General features: G+C 47.5%; 1 protein-coding gene across 1 annotated transcript in view; it reads left to right on the forward strand.

Annotated features, from left to right (window-relative positions):
• MIPEP (mitochondrial intermediate peptidase) overlaps positions 1–17,486 on the forward strand; it is an 833,321-nt gene that overhangs the window by 343,961 nt on the left and 471,874 nt on the right. The window contains exon 14 of the mRNA XM_086935192.1: positions 12,012–12,121. Within this exon, the coding sequence (XP_086791318.1) occupies positions 12,012–12,121 (110 nt within the window). The remainder of the gene's footprint in view (positions 1–12,011; positions 12,122–17,486) is intronic.

The following is a 17,486-nucleotide window of genomic DNA, read 5'->3' on the forward strand; positions in this document are numbered from 1 at the left end:
TGCCACTCGCAAAGCTTCAGCTGGACGTATAAATGATAAGACACGACAAATTGGTTTTATCCACTTTTGTCTGATTTGTGCACAGGAGGGACAAAAACATTAAATGGTCTACTGATTCAGGGCTAAGGCTGCATTCAAGGGCACAGTGGGGTTACAGTACCCTGCTTCCATTTACTTTTACTGAAATTCAGGGGAAAAGTGTTGTACCTAAATTGCAGATAAAGTGCTCGTGCATGAGGAGGTTCAATCTTATCATAACTGTTTCAAATAAAAACATGCATTTACAATCTAAGAATCTTCCGGTTAAGGTGCCCAGTGCTGTAGCATTAAAACAGGGGTCCTGAATATGGACCCAAAACTTTGCCTTTAAAAGAGGTTCTCCTTCTTTCGTCAGGAATTTGGGATCCTCCTACATATCTCTCAGCCCCAATCGCAGCACCTCTCTGAACCACTTCACTCGTCCGGCTGCTTTGTTGAGAGTTTGTCCTTCAGCTTCGACTTCTTTAACTGGGATCTGGGTTTTGCTAGTCCATAGTCTAACCCAAAACACTAAAGCCTTCAATCCACAATATGCTTGATGCTCTTTAACCCAAGATATATATATATCTGATCTTGTATGTTGTGTTAAGACATTTTTTTCTAGCCTTGATGGAAGCTGTATTCTTTTTTTGTGAAAGTTTTACTTTTCTGCTGACTTGTACTAAAGATAAAGCATAATGTGAGCCTCTGGTCTTCCTACAGGATCAAAGTCTCTCTTGAGCAAAATAGGGTGACCCTTTGGATTCCCACGTGCCCTTGTATATTTGTCATTATCGTTTAAATGAGTTTTAATGAAAAGGGCAGAAAATTGTACTCTTGCTAGTAGAATATGCGAAGATGTGGAACTCCTGTATGACCTTTTCTCCGATTTCGGAGGCAGTCTTTGGTTATTGTACATTGTCCATGGTGGATCCTGATGTTCCAGTGCCTCAGGTGTGTTTATAGGAGTGCACCGAAAAATGCTGTAGAAAAAAAATATAAAATGCTGTGTTTGAGGGTGGGGAGGAGTTGCTATATATAGATTGCATTTTCTTACTCTAATTTGGAGTTAAACAGGAAACATAGGCCAGAAGATGGAAATTGAAGGGACAGTCTAGATGGAAATAAACAGTAAAAGTGTGGATGGTAGCAATAGCCAACTTGCGATGGTGTTGCATTTGAAAATGTAGCAAGCACAGGAAATCAGGCGCAGAGCTGGAAACAGTGGTAACTGCAGAAGTGACTTCTCGGAGTTCTCCACCACGCACAGGAAAGAGACTAAGACCAGCACACACCTCATATCCAAGAAACCCTTGCAAAAATAGACATCCAAGGACAGCAACTCAACGAAAGTTCTAAACTGCAACTGATTGCATAGACTCACTCTGCAGGAACTTTGGACAAAGTGCAATACTTCAGCTGCGGGTTTGGGAGCACAGGAGAGATTCCCATCTGAAGATGGTGCCTGAGCAAAACTAAAATTGAGAGCTGTGCTAAGAAGCTGTCAAGGACATCACATTCAATCACTGCAACACACCCTTTGTTTCCAGAAACAGGTGCCGTGGACGAATAGTGAGACCAATGAACATCAGCCCCATACCCATACTCCATCGCTCGTTAGGTGACAAAAATGGCTGCTCCTGCTCAGTGAATCCTTCTGACCCATCATTTGACAGCCAGCAAACACCTTCATGTTCCTTGGCTATTATTGCAATCCATTTGTATAAGGAAGTTGCTCTTTTTCTATTTTTGACTCTGTAAGGATAGCCTGAGTGAGCGGACAAGACTTACTTCAGGGATGTTGGCACTAAGATACTGCAGGACACAAGTGAATGCAATCTTTATACTAATAGCAGCAAGATTGAGATATGTAAAATAAATAGTTTTTATTCACAGGGTTGAAAATAGGTGGTTAAAACAAGTAAGCAAAAAAAGCAATATGGCTTTAGTGCATTTGAGGCTGATATATGAACCAACTCATGCAGGAAGGTGCACCAGATCAAATAACATAGTCCCCATGACGAGTCTTATCTAGTTGGAGAAAGATTCAGGGTTCCTTCAAATTTTTGATGTACTCTTGAGTTGCCTTGGGATTTGTTCAGTCTAGTCAATCTGTGGGTCGATGCGGCAGATAGGATACCATCATGCATGAAACTTGTGATGATACGTCTGCAAGCGGACCCATTGGTACAGCAGCCCTTGCTTTAATTCCCTGTGACTACGTGAGTTGATCATAAATGACTGGGAATCCAGCAAAGTAGTCCAAAACCGAAATGCTCACTTCTCAAAATGACAACAGATCCCCCACCAAGTGACTATAAATAGAATACGAGTAGGTGGGTCTGAGCGTTTGCTGGAGGTGGTGGCAGCACCTCGATATTTCGCTCTGTGAAGGCGAGCAGATTGCGAGGGCTCTCCTCTGCTCCCTTCTAGCTCCCACCGATTTACCGAGTCTCTTATGATTACCTGCATTTCATTTTTAAAAACTGTGTGTTATAACCCCTGTGCCTTTTTAAACTTTTAAATACTGTTACCTGCTGTAGCGCTTGACATTTGGACCCCCTGTGCCCCGTTCCACCGCGGCTGGTGCCGATTGTTGTGGAGGGCTAGACGGGCGCCATCTTGAGTTAGCTCGGACCCGGCTGGACCCGAGTTAGCGGTCCAGCGGAGGGAGGGGCTGTGACTATAAATAGAATACGAGTAGGTGGGTCTGAGCGTTTGCTGGAGGGGGTGGCAGCACCTCGATATTTCGCTCTGTGAAGGCGAGCAGATTGCGAGGGCTCTCCTCTGCTCCCTTCTAGCTCCCACCGATTTACCGAGTCTCTTATGATTACCTGCATTTAATTTTTAAAAACTGTGTGTTATAACCCCTGTGCCTTTTTAAACTTTTAAATACTGTTACCTGCTGTAGCGCTTGACATTTGGACCCCCTGTGCCCCGTTCCACCGCGGCTGGTGCCGATTGTTGTGGAGGGCTAGACGGGCGCCATCTTGAGTTAGGCTCGGACCCGGCTGGACCCGAGTTAGCGGTCCAGCGGAGGGAGGGGCTGTGACTATAAATAGAATACGAGTAGGTGGGTCTGAGCGTTTGCTGGAGGTGGTGGCAGCACCTCGATATTTCGCTCTGTGAAGGCGAGCAGATTGCGAGGGCTCTCCTCTGCTCCCTTCTAGCTCCCACCGATTTACCGAGTCTCTTATGATTACCTGCATTTAATTTTTAAAAACTGTGTGTTATAACCCCTGTGCCTTTTTAAACTTTTAAATACTGTTACCTGCTGTAGCGCTTGACATTTGGACCCCCTGTGCCCCGTTCCACCGCGGCTGGTGCCGATTGTTGTGGAGGGCTAGACGGGCGCCATCTTGAGTTAGGCTCGGACCCGGCTGAGGGAGGGGCTGTGACTATAAATAAACATGCACTTTAAGACGCGCAGCGGGCGCGCCGTCTGCGCGCCGAAGGAGCGCCAAAGGAGGGCCCGTCTGTGCCCGTCCGTGCCTCGGACGGGCCCAGGGCCAACCCCCTTACCAACACTCCTCGGCGCCCTGTTAACACACCCATTCGGTACTCTCGTGCTCTCCTTATGACGCTGAAAGCCTGCTCCTGTCTGTGCAACGCCTCATGGGAGGTGGCAAACAGTGCATCCCGGGTCTGCCAGGTGTGTAAATACCGTTTTCAGCCCACGCTTAACCCTTTGCCTCCCCGCCCTGTGGCCTCTTCACTGGTCCACGGCGGTTTGATTAATGCTAGGTCACTGGTCAAACATGCAGCAGACATTTTTGAGCTGCTGAGTGACAATCAGCTGGATCTCCTTTTCATAACGGAAACCTGGCTCAATGATACCTGCGCCCCCTCTGTTGAATTGGCCGTTCCACGCGGTTTTAAAATTGTCAGATCTGACCGCCCTCTAGGTCGAGGTGGGGGGATAGCAGTTGTCTTTAGAGAACAGTGGACCTTTTCTTACGACTCCCAACAACAATTGCCTGATGCCGAGATGCTCCATTTTTCCCTATTCTTTAACGCCCACTCTTCCATAGGCGGCACGCTGGTCTACCGCCCTCCAGGCCACGTTGGTAACTTTGTGCAGGTCTTAGAAGAATTGATAGTCCCTCGGATTTTATGCCATTCCCGGTATCTTCTCCTAGGGGATTTTAATATTCATGTTGATAGCCCGGACCTACCAGAGGCAGCTCGCCTTGCAGAAGCTCTCTCTATGGCCCAACTAAGGCAATGGGTAGCTGCCCCAACCCACTTAGGAGGTCATATTCTTGATCTGGTATGCTCTAATTTTGATATCACTATGACTCATCCTGAGCCAGTAACCTGGTCGGACCATAAGCTTATCAGATTCTCTTGGCCTCTGATAACTGCTGCTGTGATCCACCCCCAAATTGCCCATACACAGAAGATTAATCTCAACACCCTCTCTGAGGGTCTTGCTGCTTCTCGCCCTTCGCTACCTTCTGATATCGAGGCCGCAGCCAACGCATTTAACTCATGGGTGGAATGCGCAACCGCTGCATCTATTAATAGTAGCCGGGTCTGCAGACTCCGTTCTACCCCCTCCAAACCCTGGTTTTCCCCTGCTCTCCGAGACCTTAAATCAGACTGTAAAAAGCTGGAGAGGCTGTGGAGACAAGCCTATCTTCCCGAGGCAAAAAAGGATCTGCGGGTTGCACAAAAAAAGTATTATGCTGCCATCAGATCGGCCAAACCCAGCTATTTTGCAGGACGCATTAATAAAGCAAACAACAATAGTAAGGAAATCTTTACGATTGTAAAAAGTTTTGTGTCCCCCTGTGCATCACAACCTTTGTTGCCTGCTTCGAAGGAATGGTGCGAAGAACTATCTGAGTTTTTTATTGAAAAAATCGCTAAAATTCAGGAGGACCTACAAAATGTGTGTAATGGCCCCACACCATCTCTAACCACTCTGCGTCCTTCAATGCCCCCACGTACTGAGCAATTGGTTACGTTTACTCCCCAACTAAAATCTGACATCACTTCTATTGTGGCTGCTCTAAAATCAGGATCTCCCTCTGACCCTTGCCCGGCTAGAGTATTTGCGGGATTAGCGGAAACATTGGGAAATGAGGTTACTCAGCTGATCAACCTTTCGCTCCTTACAGCTACTGTCCCCGCTTGCTGGAAGCAAGCCAAACTGCTTCCATTGCTAAAAAAAAATGGATTAGATCCGGCCACGCCGTCTAATTACCGGCCTATATCTCTGCTCCCAGCTCTTGCAAAGATTTGTGAAAAGACTGTCTTTAAGCAGCTGGATAAATTCGTTGAGTCAACTGAGGCCCTACATCCAGCTCAATACGGATTCCGGGCCTCCTATAGTACCGAGACGGCCTTGGTCGAAATCTCAGAAGCTATTCGGGAGTGCCTTGACGGAGGTGGCAGAGCGGCTCTGATTTTATTGGACCTCTCTGCTGCCTTCGATACGGTGCCTCACTCCCTATTACTCGCCAGATTAGCAGATATTGGTGTCACTGGTCCAGCATTTGACTGGCTGACTTCTTACTTGAATAATCGTACCCAACAGATCTGGCTGCCCCCATTTGCCTCCACCCCTAAACAACTTTCCACAGGTGTTCCCCAGGGGTCCATTTTAAGCCCCTTGCTTTTTAATATCTATCTTACTCCGCTGATTTACCTCGCTGAACAACTAGGGGCAAAAATTATGGCGTACGCCGACGATACGCAGCTTTTGTTCACCTGGCCTAAAGATAATTTAGATACGTCGGATGCCCAACTTTGTCTGTCCTCTGTTTTTCAATGGCTGGCACACGCACAATTAAAGTGCAACGAGAGTAAATCCGAGGTTCTGCTGTACGGCTCTTTTCCTGAGGATTTTAGTGAGCGTCTCTGGCCTGCTGATCTCCCCCCCCCAAAAGCCACATCTGGCCCAGTGAAAAACTTGGGAGTCTGGTTTGGTAAGAACCTTAAGTTCGAGGACCATATAAAGAAACTCACGGGGGTTTGTTTTGCCACCCTAAAAACCCTACGCAGGTTCTTCCCTCTTCTTCCACAAGAAGCAAAAGAGACAGTCATCCGTGCCTTAATTCTCTCCAGGCTAGACTACTCGAATGGACTGTTCTGTGGATTGCCGGCATACCTGATTTACCGCCTTCAGGTCATTCAGAACGCCGCCGCCAGGCTCCTGTTTAATGCACCTAGGCGCTCCAGTGCCCGTCCCCTGCTTTGTGCTCTCCACTGGCTTCCGGTCGCCCACAGGATTTTGTTTAAAATTCTAGTGCTGGCCTACCGAGCCATCTATCAAACTGGCCCTGTCTATCTGAGAAAAAGGTTCTGTTTGTATGTCCCTAACCGCCCTCTACGATCGGCCAACATGTGCCAGATGTCTGTCCCCAAATTTAAATATTGCAGACTTGGCGGCCAATCAATCTCGGTAAAAGCAGCAAAATCCTGGAATGCCCTTCCCCTCCACTTAAAAACTGCACCGTCTCTTAATGTTTTTAAGAAAGGACTAAAAACTCACCTTTTTAATATTAAAGTCTAATTTTTTTTGCTTTGTCTCTTAATATTTGTCCTTTCCCAGTCTGCTCCGCCTTTACCGCGCCAGGATACTATTTTTTAGTAATAGAGCGCGTTATAAAAGCCTTTAATAATAATAATAATAATAATAAAGTCAATGGTGATGTTTTATTGTACCAGCATAACTGTACACATCTTCATCCATTGAAACAAGGCTGCCATGGGCTGCATTACACAAAGTCCCCCTGGCCAAAATGTGTTCGCACCTGCACTACATTACAGATGCAGGCATAGTGGCAAAGAAGCTTTCGAGAATCGCACTGATTGTGTACCACATAGTAGGTGTCACAAAGTCACTCACACCTAAGAGTGACTCTGAAATGGGGGCACCAAGGTTGCAGGGACCACTGAGGCATCCCATGCAGGCTGGTTCAGTCACTCACTGTACACAGGTCCGGACAATTTGCTGCCCTTTCTTATCAGTGAGGTTGGGTCCTCCTCCAGTTTAAAACGATCCCTCTGCCACTGATGCACTCTCCCATACAGGCTTGTACAATGGGAGTTTGTGCCTGCTCTGGCTAAACCACATGTTTTCACTGTAATTTTACTCGCACTCACTGTCTATTCCAGAAGTACCTAGTTTGTCGTGAGTCCCCTATAGGACCCACTGTAGTTTTCCCCTATGTTAACCTAACTGCACACATTGTAGTCTGCTTTTGCTTTGCACATGTTACAAAGTGACACGTTTGTATTTGTGCCACACTATTACTGTAGAAATAGGCTGCACGTGTTTTGTATTCAGCTTCTCTGCTGGGATTTAGTTTGAGCATTATGTACAAGATCAAACAACATTGTGCCCTGTTTTTCTCTGTGGCCGGACACTAACACCCAGACATAATAGAGCGATTGAGGTGCTATTTTTCAGCATAGCATTTCTTATCATATAAGACGAGATTTGCCGTTTTGAAAATCGAGAGAAGAATTTCTAGCGGAGGAAAGATCCCGGGACGAGCTCACCAGCTCTGTCCAATCTGAGATGCAGACCAGCTAACATCAAATGCCAGGTATGGGGCCCGGTACCAATCCCAAAGATTACTGATAGATCAGTGTGCTCATGTAGTGAGGCTAGGTTACGCACATATATCGTTAACCGTGATAGGGATTTTCATTGTCTATGCCTTATTAGTAAGGCTAATTACACTACTAAGTTTTCTATGTTTTCTAATCACAGCTCAATTGTTTGATAATAGAGCACAATAGTTCCAATGAATATTGTAAACTGTTCTTGTGTCTCTTTTCTGTTTATTGTGGGCATGAGTGAAAGAGCGAAAGGTGATGATCAGATACCACGGTTCCCTGAGGGGACTAGAGTGTTGTGTTCTGGGGTGCCAACTTACCTGTTACTCTGGGAAGGTCAGGAGGGCAGGTAAGGCACTATGAGCGAGTCAGATTTGGGCCCATAAGTTCTGATGTGGTATGGTGACACAGTCCCTACTTACTGGCATTCTGTGATCCCAGGCATAGTTCTGTTCCTATACAGAATGCCTGCAACACGTTAAGGGTGGGCCACAGTGGAAATCGGAACAGTGCGCCTAATGTGTAATTCAGCACCAACTGTCCAGTGACTGTGTCCAGAAATGGGATACCGTTCAGGGTGAACCTGTTGTGGTTTGAAATAGTCTCAGAATCTCAATTGAATGCAGGGTACCAGTAGGTCTAGAGCTGGGCTAGCACTCAAAGGGAATTTCCTAGCAATACAAGAACTTCACAGGGCATATCTCGAAACTAGGTCCTCACTCAAGGATGTCAGTGTTTCACGGCAGCCATTGGAGTGGGGCATGCACCGTACCGGACTCGGAAACACAGGATACGATTTAAGGAGTACCCTTGACTTCCGTTTGCATTCATTTTTCAACTGCAAGGTGTTGGACAGGCCACATGAAGGGCCGCTCTCCCCCGGCCCGACCAGGCCCAAGCCCGGTCCCGCAGGTACCACACACCACCATTACACGTCCTCCGTCCCCTCAGGGACCCCTGCCCTCGAACATGTCGACCTCGTGGGCCCGATCCACTGCAGGCCTGCGCGCCCATCCTGGGCGCCATCTTGGACACTCCAGCACGAGGCCGCCTGGCCCCCGATCGACCTCAACCCTGGGCCTGGCCAGGCCTCAGACAACCCGGCACCACCATCCACCCAGGAGGTGAGCGGGCTACTTGGCAAGTCAATGGGAGAAAGAGGTGTCGATGGCTCTCCCCCGCCAAGTGCCGCTCGCCCATCGCCTCCCCGGGCGCTGGCTCCACCCCCCTGCTGGGTGTCTGGACTCCCTCATCCCGGACCTCCCGACCTCCAAGTGCGAGGGTCCGGACATCAAAGAACACCAGCCCTATAACTGGGGCAGCTCCAGAGCAGGAAGGCAGTTGTATCTTGGAGTCGAGAGACGCAAAGAAGAACTCATCCTTGACGGACTACTGGCGCTGCCGTAGCTCTGTCTTGTGCACCATCGTCTTGCCTGCTGGTGTTGCCGCAACCTTCGTAACCTTCATATCCTTCATCGTCGTCGGGACCTGCTGGCGTGGCCGCGGACCGTTTGTAACCGTCATCTTCATCGGGACCTGCTGGCTCCGCCGCGGACCGTCGTTTCCTTCGTCCATCTCGGGACCTGCTGGCTCCGCCGCGGCCCGATCATCTAGAACGCCGAGCTCGAGGATTGAGAGCTATTTCCACCTTTTTGGTAACAAGACTGTACCGCTACCCTTTTCCCAAACCAGAGACCAGAATCGAGGGGACCCCTGAGTCCAGACCTCCTTGTACCATTCCATCGTAACTTAAAGAATTGCCTATAAAGTCTCGTTGAACTTTAACCTTGTGTGGTGTCCGTCTGTGGGGGGGAAGTTACTTGTCTGTACGATCGCTGGAGACGGCTCTGCCTGGAGACCTCTCCCCTTATCCTCGGCCGACCCTCCCGGTCCGTCTAACACAAGGGCTTTTAGGAAAATTTCAATGACTGCAGAATGTAGGTTGACCAGCTTACCCCACCTGGACACTAGCAAATGAAGTAAATCCTCCTTATTCCTCTTGGGCTGGAGTCAATCATTGTGTGGGATGAGAAAAGTTCAGGTTTTTAAAATTCTGTCTTAAAATGTTTTTGCAGCTCCTCTGACTCTTCTTGATTTGAATGTTTTTGGATAATTCTGGCTGTTTACGCTCATAGCTTCTTTGTGGTTATTTCCTTTGAGATAAACACCACAGAGTGGGGTCTTATTTTTATTTCTTCCTGCATTGAGAATCCCACAAAGCTGGGTCTTACTTATGTTTCCTCCTGCATTGGAGCAACGTCCACACCACAGTAGGCAACACAGCTTCTCGGCAGCAAGAGTAGCTTCCTTTCCAAGGCTGACCTGTGGGTGGGACATAAAGATCCCAGGTTGTGCCGAGAAGACCAGAAGCCATCACCAAACCAGGTGTAGAAGTAAAAAGACCCGTGCACCAGCACATACAAGTGGCGCCTACCAACTGTCCATCTCCACACTACCTTATGAAAAGGCACGGGTAGTAGTCACCCCATAGATGCAGATAGGGGCTTAAATATTTGGTGCACCTCTTACCCAGAAGAGCCTGGCGCTCTACTGGCGAGCTCATGAAATATTGTGAATCCGGTCCATTGTACTCACACTGTTGAGTGTATGCGGCTGGGAGGTAACGCAGGACAGGCGAATGCGAACAAGGACAGGAATGGCACACCGTCCCAGCCATGCAGGAAACTTTGCCTATTCAGCTGTGAATTGAAAGCTTGGAACAAGACATAATAAACATTAAGAGTGATTGAAAAAGTAGGAGCTCCTATTTAAGGCAGGCAGCGTTTGAATTTGGGGACGTGTGGCTTTCTACCAACTCCCAGAAACCTGCAGATCTAGTGCCTGTCATTCCTGGAGTTGGGAGGCGCCTTGTTCGCTGCTCAACCCGTTCACATTTGTCTTTAACATATTCCAAGTTCTGAACACGTCAGTTTTGCTAGTTTCACAGATATCGCAGGTTTGGTGTTGCATATAGATTAAGAGATTAAGGGCCAGATGTATCAAGGCTTTTGCGACTCGCAAAGGCTGAAAATCGCAGAATTTCGGCCTTTGCGACTCGCAAACGGCCGTTTTGCGATATTTCACATGTATGAAATAATCGCAATTTATTTAATCGCAATTATTTGCGATTCCTTCTTTTGCATAGCATTTAAGGAATCGCAAATTTTGCGATTCCTTAAATGATATGTATGACACATTTTTGGTGTGCGAAGTTGTGCAAAAAAATCGCATTTTACCATCAACTTGTAGTTGGTGGTAAATTGCGATTTTTTACATAAATGCCCTAATTGTCATTTGTAAGGGTGGCATGTGACACTCATACATGCCCATAGGGCATGTATGTGTGCCACATGCACACACATGTAGATTTGAGGGGTGCAGCAGGGTGTCTTTGAGACACCCCTGCACCCTTGAAATAATTCTCAAATTGCGATTAGCAAATTGCGAATTCGCAATTTGAGAATTACTGCACAATCATTCCTATGGGCCTCCTGGCCCATAGAAATGAATGGGAAAATTATTCCTTAATTGCGATTAGCAATTTGCTAATCGCAATTAAGGAATTTTAAGGAATCGCTAAAAAATAGCGAAATTCTACATACATACCATTTTGCACTTCTCAAATAGCGATTCCTTAACAATCGCTATTAGAGAAGTGCAAAATGGTTTCTTGATACATCTGCCCCTAATTCTCCACCCATTTTTTAAACATGTATGAGATTCAAAAATTACCCTTTCATATTGTCTCGTGATCTCTGGTATTGCTTTATAGCAGGTTCGACACCATTCTCAGGCTAGAACCAGTAATTAATTTAATATAAACTTCAAAGCAATACTGAAGGCATGAAGCAGCAAATCAAACGCCCAATCTACTTAATTTCATCATATGGGCTGTATGGCAGAATTGTGTTATACCTAAAGTAGTGTTAGGGTGCAGCAGGTTTGTAGCTATATAGTGTGATAAAAGCAGTAAGGTGGATTTACCTGTACTTACAAACCAAACTCCTATTAAACAGGCTTTTTTAAAAGAAAAAACAGCGATACAATACCAGAAACGTACAATGTCTAACTGAATTAAGGCTATGAAGGAAATTTGATTTGAATGTTATTTAACACAATGAAATTATTTTCTTTCCTGCTTAGCGGGTAAGCTGGCTTTGTTTATAAAGGGTGTTTCACACTGTTTTATGAGCTGCCTGATCCAGCTGTGCAAATATTATTCTATACTTTTTGATTGTGATTTATTGTGAAACAGCCGGCCACAGTTCTGGGAGCACTTTCTTGCTCGATTGTACGCTGTGAAACAAAATGTGATTTTATTCTAGAGTGCAGACTATTCAGATTCTTTGTAAACCACACCTCCTTTGAATAGAAAATATGTTGAAGTTGTCCAAATAATATTATACGTATTTCTTTCTTAGGGACCAGATGTGCTACAGATTTCGCTGAAGTTCCTTCTATATTAATGGAGTACTTTGCCAGTGACTACCGAGTAGTTAACCAGTTTGCAAGACATTATGAAACTGGTCAGGTATGGATCAATTGCTTTTAGTTTGGGTGAAATTATAATTTTGTTTTATGCGTTTACCTTTTCAAAGGCTGCTTGTTACTTTTAAAAGAGGGATGCTACAGGACTCCTGATATGGCGGTCGCAAATTCTTCGATGTGTACAGTATTAGCCCAGGGAAGCTGAATGTGGGTGAAGCCTGTCTGGTACTCTGGAAGCAATAGTTAGGGCTAGGATAAACTGATTTTGCACCTGAAAATATAAATACAATACCATAGGATCACTCCAAGAGGAGAACGGCCACCAATAAATACCCACAGTCCTGCTCGAAGGTGATGGCAACCTGCATTTTTCTAGATGGCACCCACTATATTATGAAATGTGTATTTGTGGCCCTGAGACCTGCTTCTATTCAATAGATGTTGGGGCCACAGCGGCTCACAGCGGAGTGGAGGGAGCTGGTGGGGACTGTCCACCGATTCCTGCCACACATGACCTTGGAATGATGGTGGCAGGTCCTGGAAGTTGGCAGGCTGGTGTAGCTGTTGCCCCGAAGTAGCCGATGCCAAAAACCATCACATTCCATACCCCGATGGCATGATGGATGGTCTGCAATAATGGAGAACACAAACGGCCTTATCCCTGATGAGCATTTATTCAACTGTGATTTTCAAGGCAGGGAGACTCCTAGAGGCCAGAGGTCTGGAAGGTAGTTGCAGCGCGATGAGTTTTCCTCTTACTGCCAGTCTGAAGGACATTGCATTGAATTGCTTACCATTTAACAATAATAACCAAAAACACCACTCATTTCTGTACTGCAGTTTGCTGCATGCATGAAAAGAGAGAGACTTTGAGGAATGAGGGTGGCCATGATCCACTGACTGGCATGAGTGGTTGATGGATGTTCACTGGTGCTGTTTGGATAGGGTGCCGCTCACCACTTTTCATGTCTCACAAATCCCCTCATTAAAAAATGAGGTGTTCGATGCTAGTGGTGCCGTAGGAAGGTGTTTTCCCTTCAATGATATGAAGTTTCAGTGAACATAATATGTCTATTTGGGGCCCCCAACACTTCTAGGAGCAGTTGGGAGAATACTTCTGCCAACCAACATCCTTAACATTGGGACAACATATGGAACATATGCTACATTGTAGAAAGCACAATTGACGAAAAAAGTTGAGTCACCGACACTGAATGGTCCAAGAAGTCCAGTCAACCCTCAACATTACTGGCTGACACCTAGGATGGTATGGGTGCCTGATAGATTAAATGAAGTGTGCGTCTTCTATGAAAAGTGGCAAAGAAATAACATCTTCTGTAGTAGGGGATCTCTGTGTATAGTCATAATCTAGTGAATAGTCCCGCCCATGTGCGTGGACACCGGAGCAATCAAAAATAATCTCTTAAAGTGTCGAAAAAATGCAGAACTGCACAGACACTTAAGAGAGAATTTAAAGACATATAATGCAGCCTATAAATAGGCTACACTGTCCAGTACTTCAACTAGAAATTCCACCAAAAATCCACAAACAGCAAAGCCTGTCCAGATTTCCCTTGCCTTCAGCAAAAACCCTCTGGAATGATAGAGAGGAAGACATTGACAGACAAGCCCCATAGGCTGCCATTATGTGGCTCAAAACAGGATACTGTGCCTTTAAGAGAACTTTCCAGAACCACACAGTATCCCAGAATGCACTGCAGGTCCCTTTTACTTTCAGTTCTTTTTTCCGGCTCCTGCAAGCAGGACCATGGAGCATTGAGCTCTCCCTTTTTAAGGGTTTTTGGTGATTTTTTCACTGCTTTTCTACGTTAAGTGCTTTATTGTACTTTGGTGCCTTTCTCCTTGGTTCTTGCACTCTGTTTTTTGTCGAATATGCCTGCTTTATACGATAAATGCCCGGATTGCTCCAGGAAGAAGGCCAAATCGGATCCCCATGAGGTGTGTATCCTCTGCCTTCCTTCTCATATCCCTGAGGAGTGTGTGATATGTCAAGGCTTCTCTGGCAGGACCCTGAAGGACAGGAAGAAGATCAGACTTCAGGGCATCGAGGAAAGAAGATTGAAGGCACAAGGTGGGTCTGGAGGGGCTTCTTCTGCCCATGCTGAGGCCTCTGGGGGGCTCCCCAGGGGCAGGAAGACCAGCAAACGCCACCATTCTCCGCCTGGGTCTATTGCACCCACTACGGCATCGAGAGGGATGACTACGGTCTGCTCCCCGTCGTCGGAGACTAAACGATGTCGACGCTCGGCGTCGAGGGATGTTACTAGACCATCGAAGTCCCCAGTGACTGTTTCTTCATCGTCCTCGTCGACGTCGGCGTTGAGCTTTCGACTTCGACAGGCCCGGCGTCGGCGCTCGCCGTCGAGGCGACACCGCCGTTCGCCGTTGGCGAAGAGGAGGCGTTCGCCGTCGAGGGAGTCCTCGTCGTCAAGGTCGCCGTCAAGGTTGGGGGGAAGCGTTCAATTTTTTCTGGCAGAGTGGAGAAAAATTACTTAGGACAAGTGGGTGCTGAATATTGTTTGCAATGGATACAGTCTTCGGTTCATCAGCCCTCCTCCAGCGATCCCTCCGGTCAGCTCGCAGTATCAACTGCGCGAGCTCCAGGCGGAGGCCGATATCCTGTTAAGGAAAAGGGCGATAGAAGACGTACCTCTGTCTCAAAGAGAAAGAGGTCTGTACTCCCGGTTCTTCCTGGTGCGCAAGAAGGACAAGAACGAGTTCAGGCCCATTCTGGACTTGCGGCAGGCAAACAAGTGGATTCGCAGAGAAAAGTTTTACATGCTGTCGTTGCATCAGATTTTTCCTCAGTTGCAACAGGGGGACTGGCTTTGTGCCATAGACCTACAGGATGCCTACTTCCACGTGCCCATTGCGTGCAAACACAGGAAGTTTCTGCGATTTCAAGTCGGCACCAACCATTATCAGTACACAGTGCTGCCATTCGGGCTGAAATCTGCGCCCAGAACATTCTCGAAGTGCATGGCTTTGGTAGCAGCACACCTCAGGAAGAACAAGGTGTTTGTCTACCCGTACCTGGACGATTGGTTGATCAAGGCCTCCTCCTTCTCGGAAGCGCGAGCACACTTCCAGAAGACGTGCGTTCTCTTGAACAAGTTGGGGTTGCACATCAACATGTCCAGGTCTGTCCCGATCCCGGCCCAGTGCATTCAGTACTTGGGAGCCACCATCAATACGCTGTCAGCAAGCGTGTCTCCTTCGGAGGAGCGACGGCGATCGATCCTTCGGAAGGCTCAGGCTCTTATGACCGCTCCATCTACAACAGTGAGGACGGTGTCTTCTCTACTGGGGTCGATGGCCTCTTGTATCTTCCTCACTCCTCATGCACGACTACACATGAGACCTCTGCAGGAGTGCTTGGAGGACCAATGGGACCAGAGGAAAGGATCTTGGGACGACAAGATACGACTGTCTCTGCATGCTCTTCAGTCTCTGAAGTGGTGGTGTTCAGCGGAGAATCTCCTCAGAGGGGTTCCCTTCCACAAGGACATTCCTACTCAGACTATCGTGACGGATGCTTCTCTCCACGGCTGGGGAGCGCAGTCGGGAGACTTACAGATTCAAGGAATGTTGTCTCCGATGGAGTCCACGTATCACATCAATTTCCTGGAACTCAGAGCTGTTCACTTGGCGCTGAAGGCCTTATATCCGTCCTGCCAGACCAACTCTCTGCTTGTGCAGACGGACTATACGACCACGATGTATTACCTCAACAAGCAGGGGGGGTCGAGATCGCGCACCTTGTCTCGGGAGGCGCAGACGATCTGGCACTGGCTTCTGGCCAGAGGATTGACGATAACGGCTACCCATCTACCAGGTGTGCAAAATGTTCAGGCAGACGCACTGAGCAGACTCATTCAGGAAAACCACGAATGGGTCATAAACGACGACGTACTAGGAGAAGTCTTCGAAAGGTGGGGGACTCCAGACTTAGATCTGTTCGCCACCGCCGAAAACAGCAAATGCTGAGACTTCGCCTCCAGGTACTACCAGCATGGGACGCTGGGGAATGCACTCTGGATCAACTGGTCGAACAGCTTTGTGTGCGCTTTTCCACCCATTCCCCTGATTCCAGCGGTACTGATCAAGCTGTCCCAGTCCAGGGCACGGATGATCCTGATTGCCCCGGAATGGCCCATGCAGTGGTGGTTCACGGACCTTCTACACCGGTCTCTCCTTCCGCACATACGGCTGCCGTGCAGGCCGGACCTTCTCACGAAGTTCGGGGGGCAGATGTTGCACCCCAACCTCTCGTCCTTGAGTTTGGCGGCATGGCCCCTGAGATAGTGCAATATGGCCATCTGAATCTGCCCGAAGATTGCATGGACATACTGAAGGAGTATAAGCGACCTTCCACTCGGACCTCTTATGCTTACAAGTGGAAGAGGTTTTGTATCTGGTGTGTGTCCAAGAACTTTGACCCAACGACGTGCAAGGAAGATGTCATCCTTCCTTACCTTCTACATTTGGCGCGGTCTGGCCTTAATGTTCATTCCATTAAGGTTCATCTCGCTGCATTGACTGCCTACAGGAAATGCCCTTCACAGACTTCCTTCTTCCAGATCCCTGTGATCAAAGATTTTTTGGAAGGCTTGAAGAAAATGTTCCCTCCTGTCAGGCTTCCTTCGCCTTCATGGGAATTGAATGTGGTGCTGTCCAGATTGATGAAGGAGCCTTTTGAACCCATTCATAAGGCTTCGTTGCAGCACCTGTCCTGGAAGGCTGCGTTCCTCGTGGCCATTACATCGGCCCGCAGGGTGAGTGAAATTCAGGCGTTGTGTTGCCAAGAACCTTATACTGTATTCCATGCTGCCAAGGTTGTTATGCGTACTCACCCTAAATTTCTTCCCAAGGTTATTTCTGATTTTCATGTCAACCAGACTATAACTTTGCCTACGTTTTTTCAGAACCCTTCATCTCCAGCGGAAAGGTCCTTACATTCCCTGGATGTTAGGAGGGTGTTGAAATTTTATCTGGATAAGACCAAAGGTATTCGTAGGTCAGACCAATTGTTTATCAATTATGGATCGGTCAGGACGGGTCTTGCAACCTCTAAGCAGTCCATCTCTAGGTGGATTGTGTCCTGCATACAACTGTGTTACCAGAAAGCTAATAAGACCTTAGGAGGTAAGCCTAAGGCTCATTCCACCAGGGGCAAAGCTGCCACCACAGCCTTGCTCCGTAATGTGCAGATTGCAGAAATTTGCAAGACCGCCACTTGGAAGTCGGTTCATACCTTTGCTAAGCATTACTGTCTGGACACTGATGCCAGGGCAGATGCTCAGGTTGGACAGGCTTCGCTGCGGAATTTGTTCGCACAATAGTGGTGTTGATTTCTTTTCTCCACCGCCGCTTTGGTGTGGGGATGG

Source organism: Lissotriton vulgaris, chromosome 8 (genome assembly GCF_964263255.1).
Source record: "Lissotriton vulgaris chromosome 8, aLisVul1.2, whole genome shotgun sequence".
NCBI classification, from domain to species: Eukaryota; Metazoa; Chordata; class Amphibia; order Caudata; family Salamandridae; genus Lissotriton; species Lissotriton vulgaris.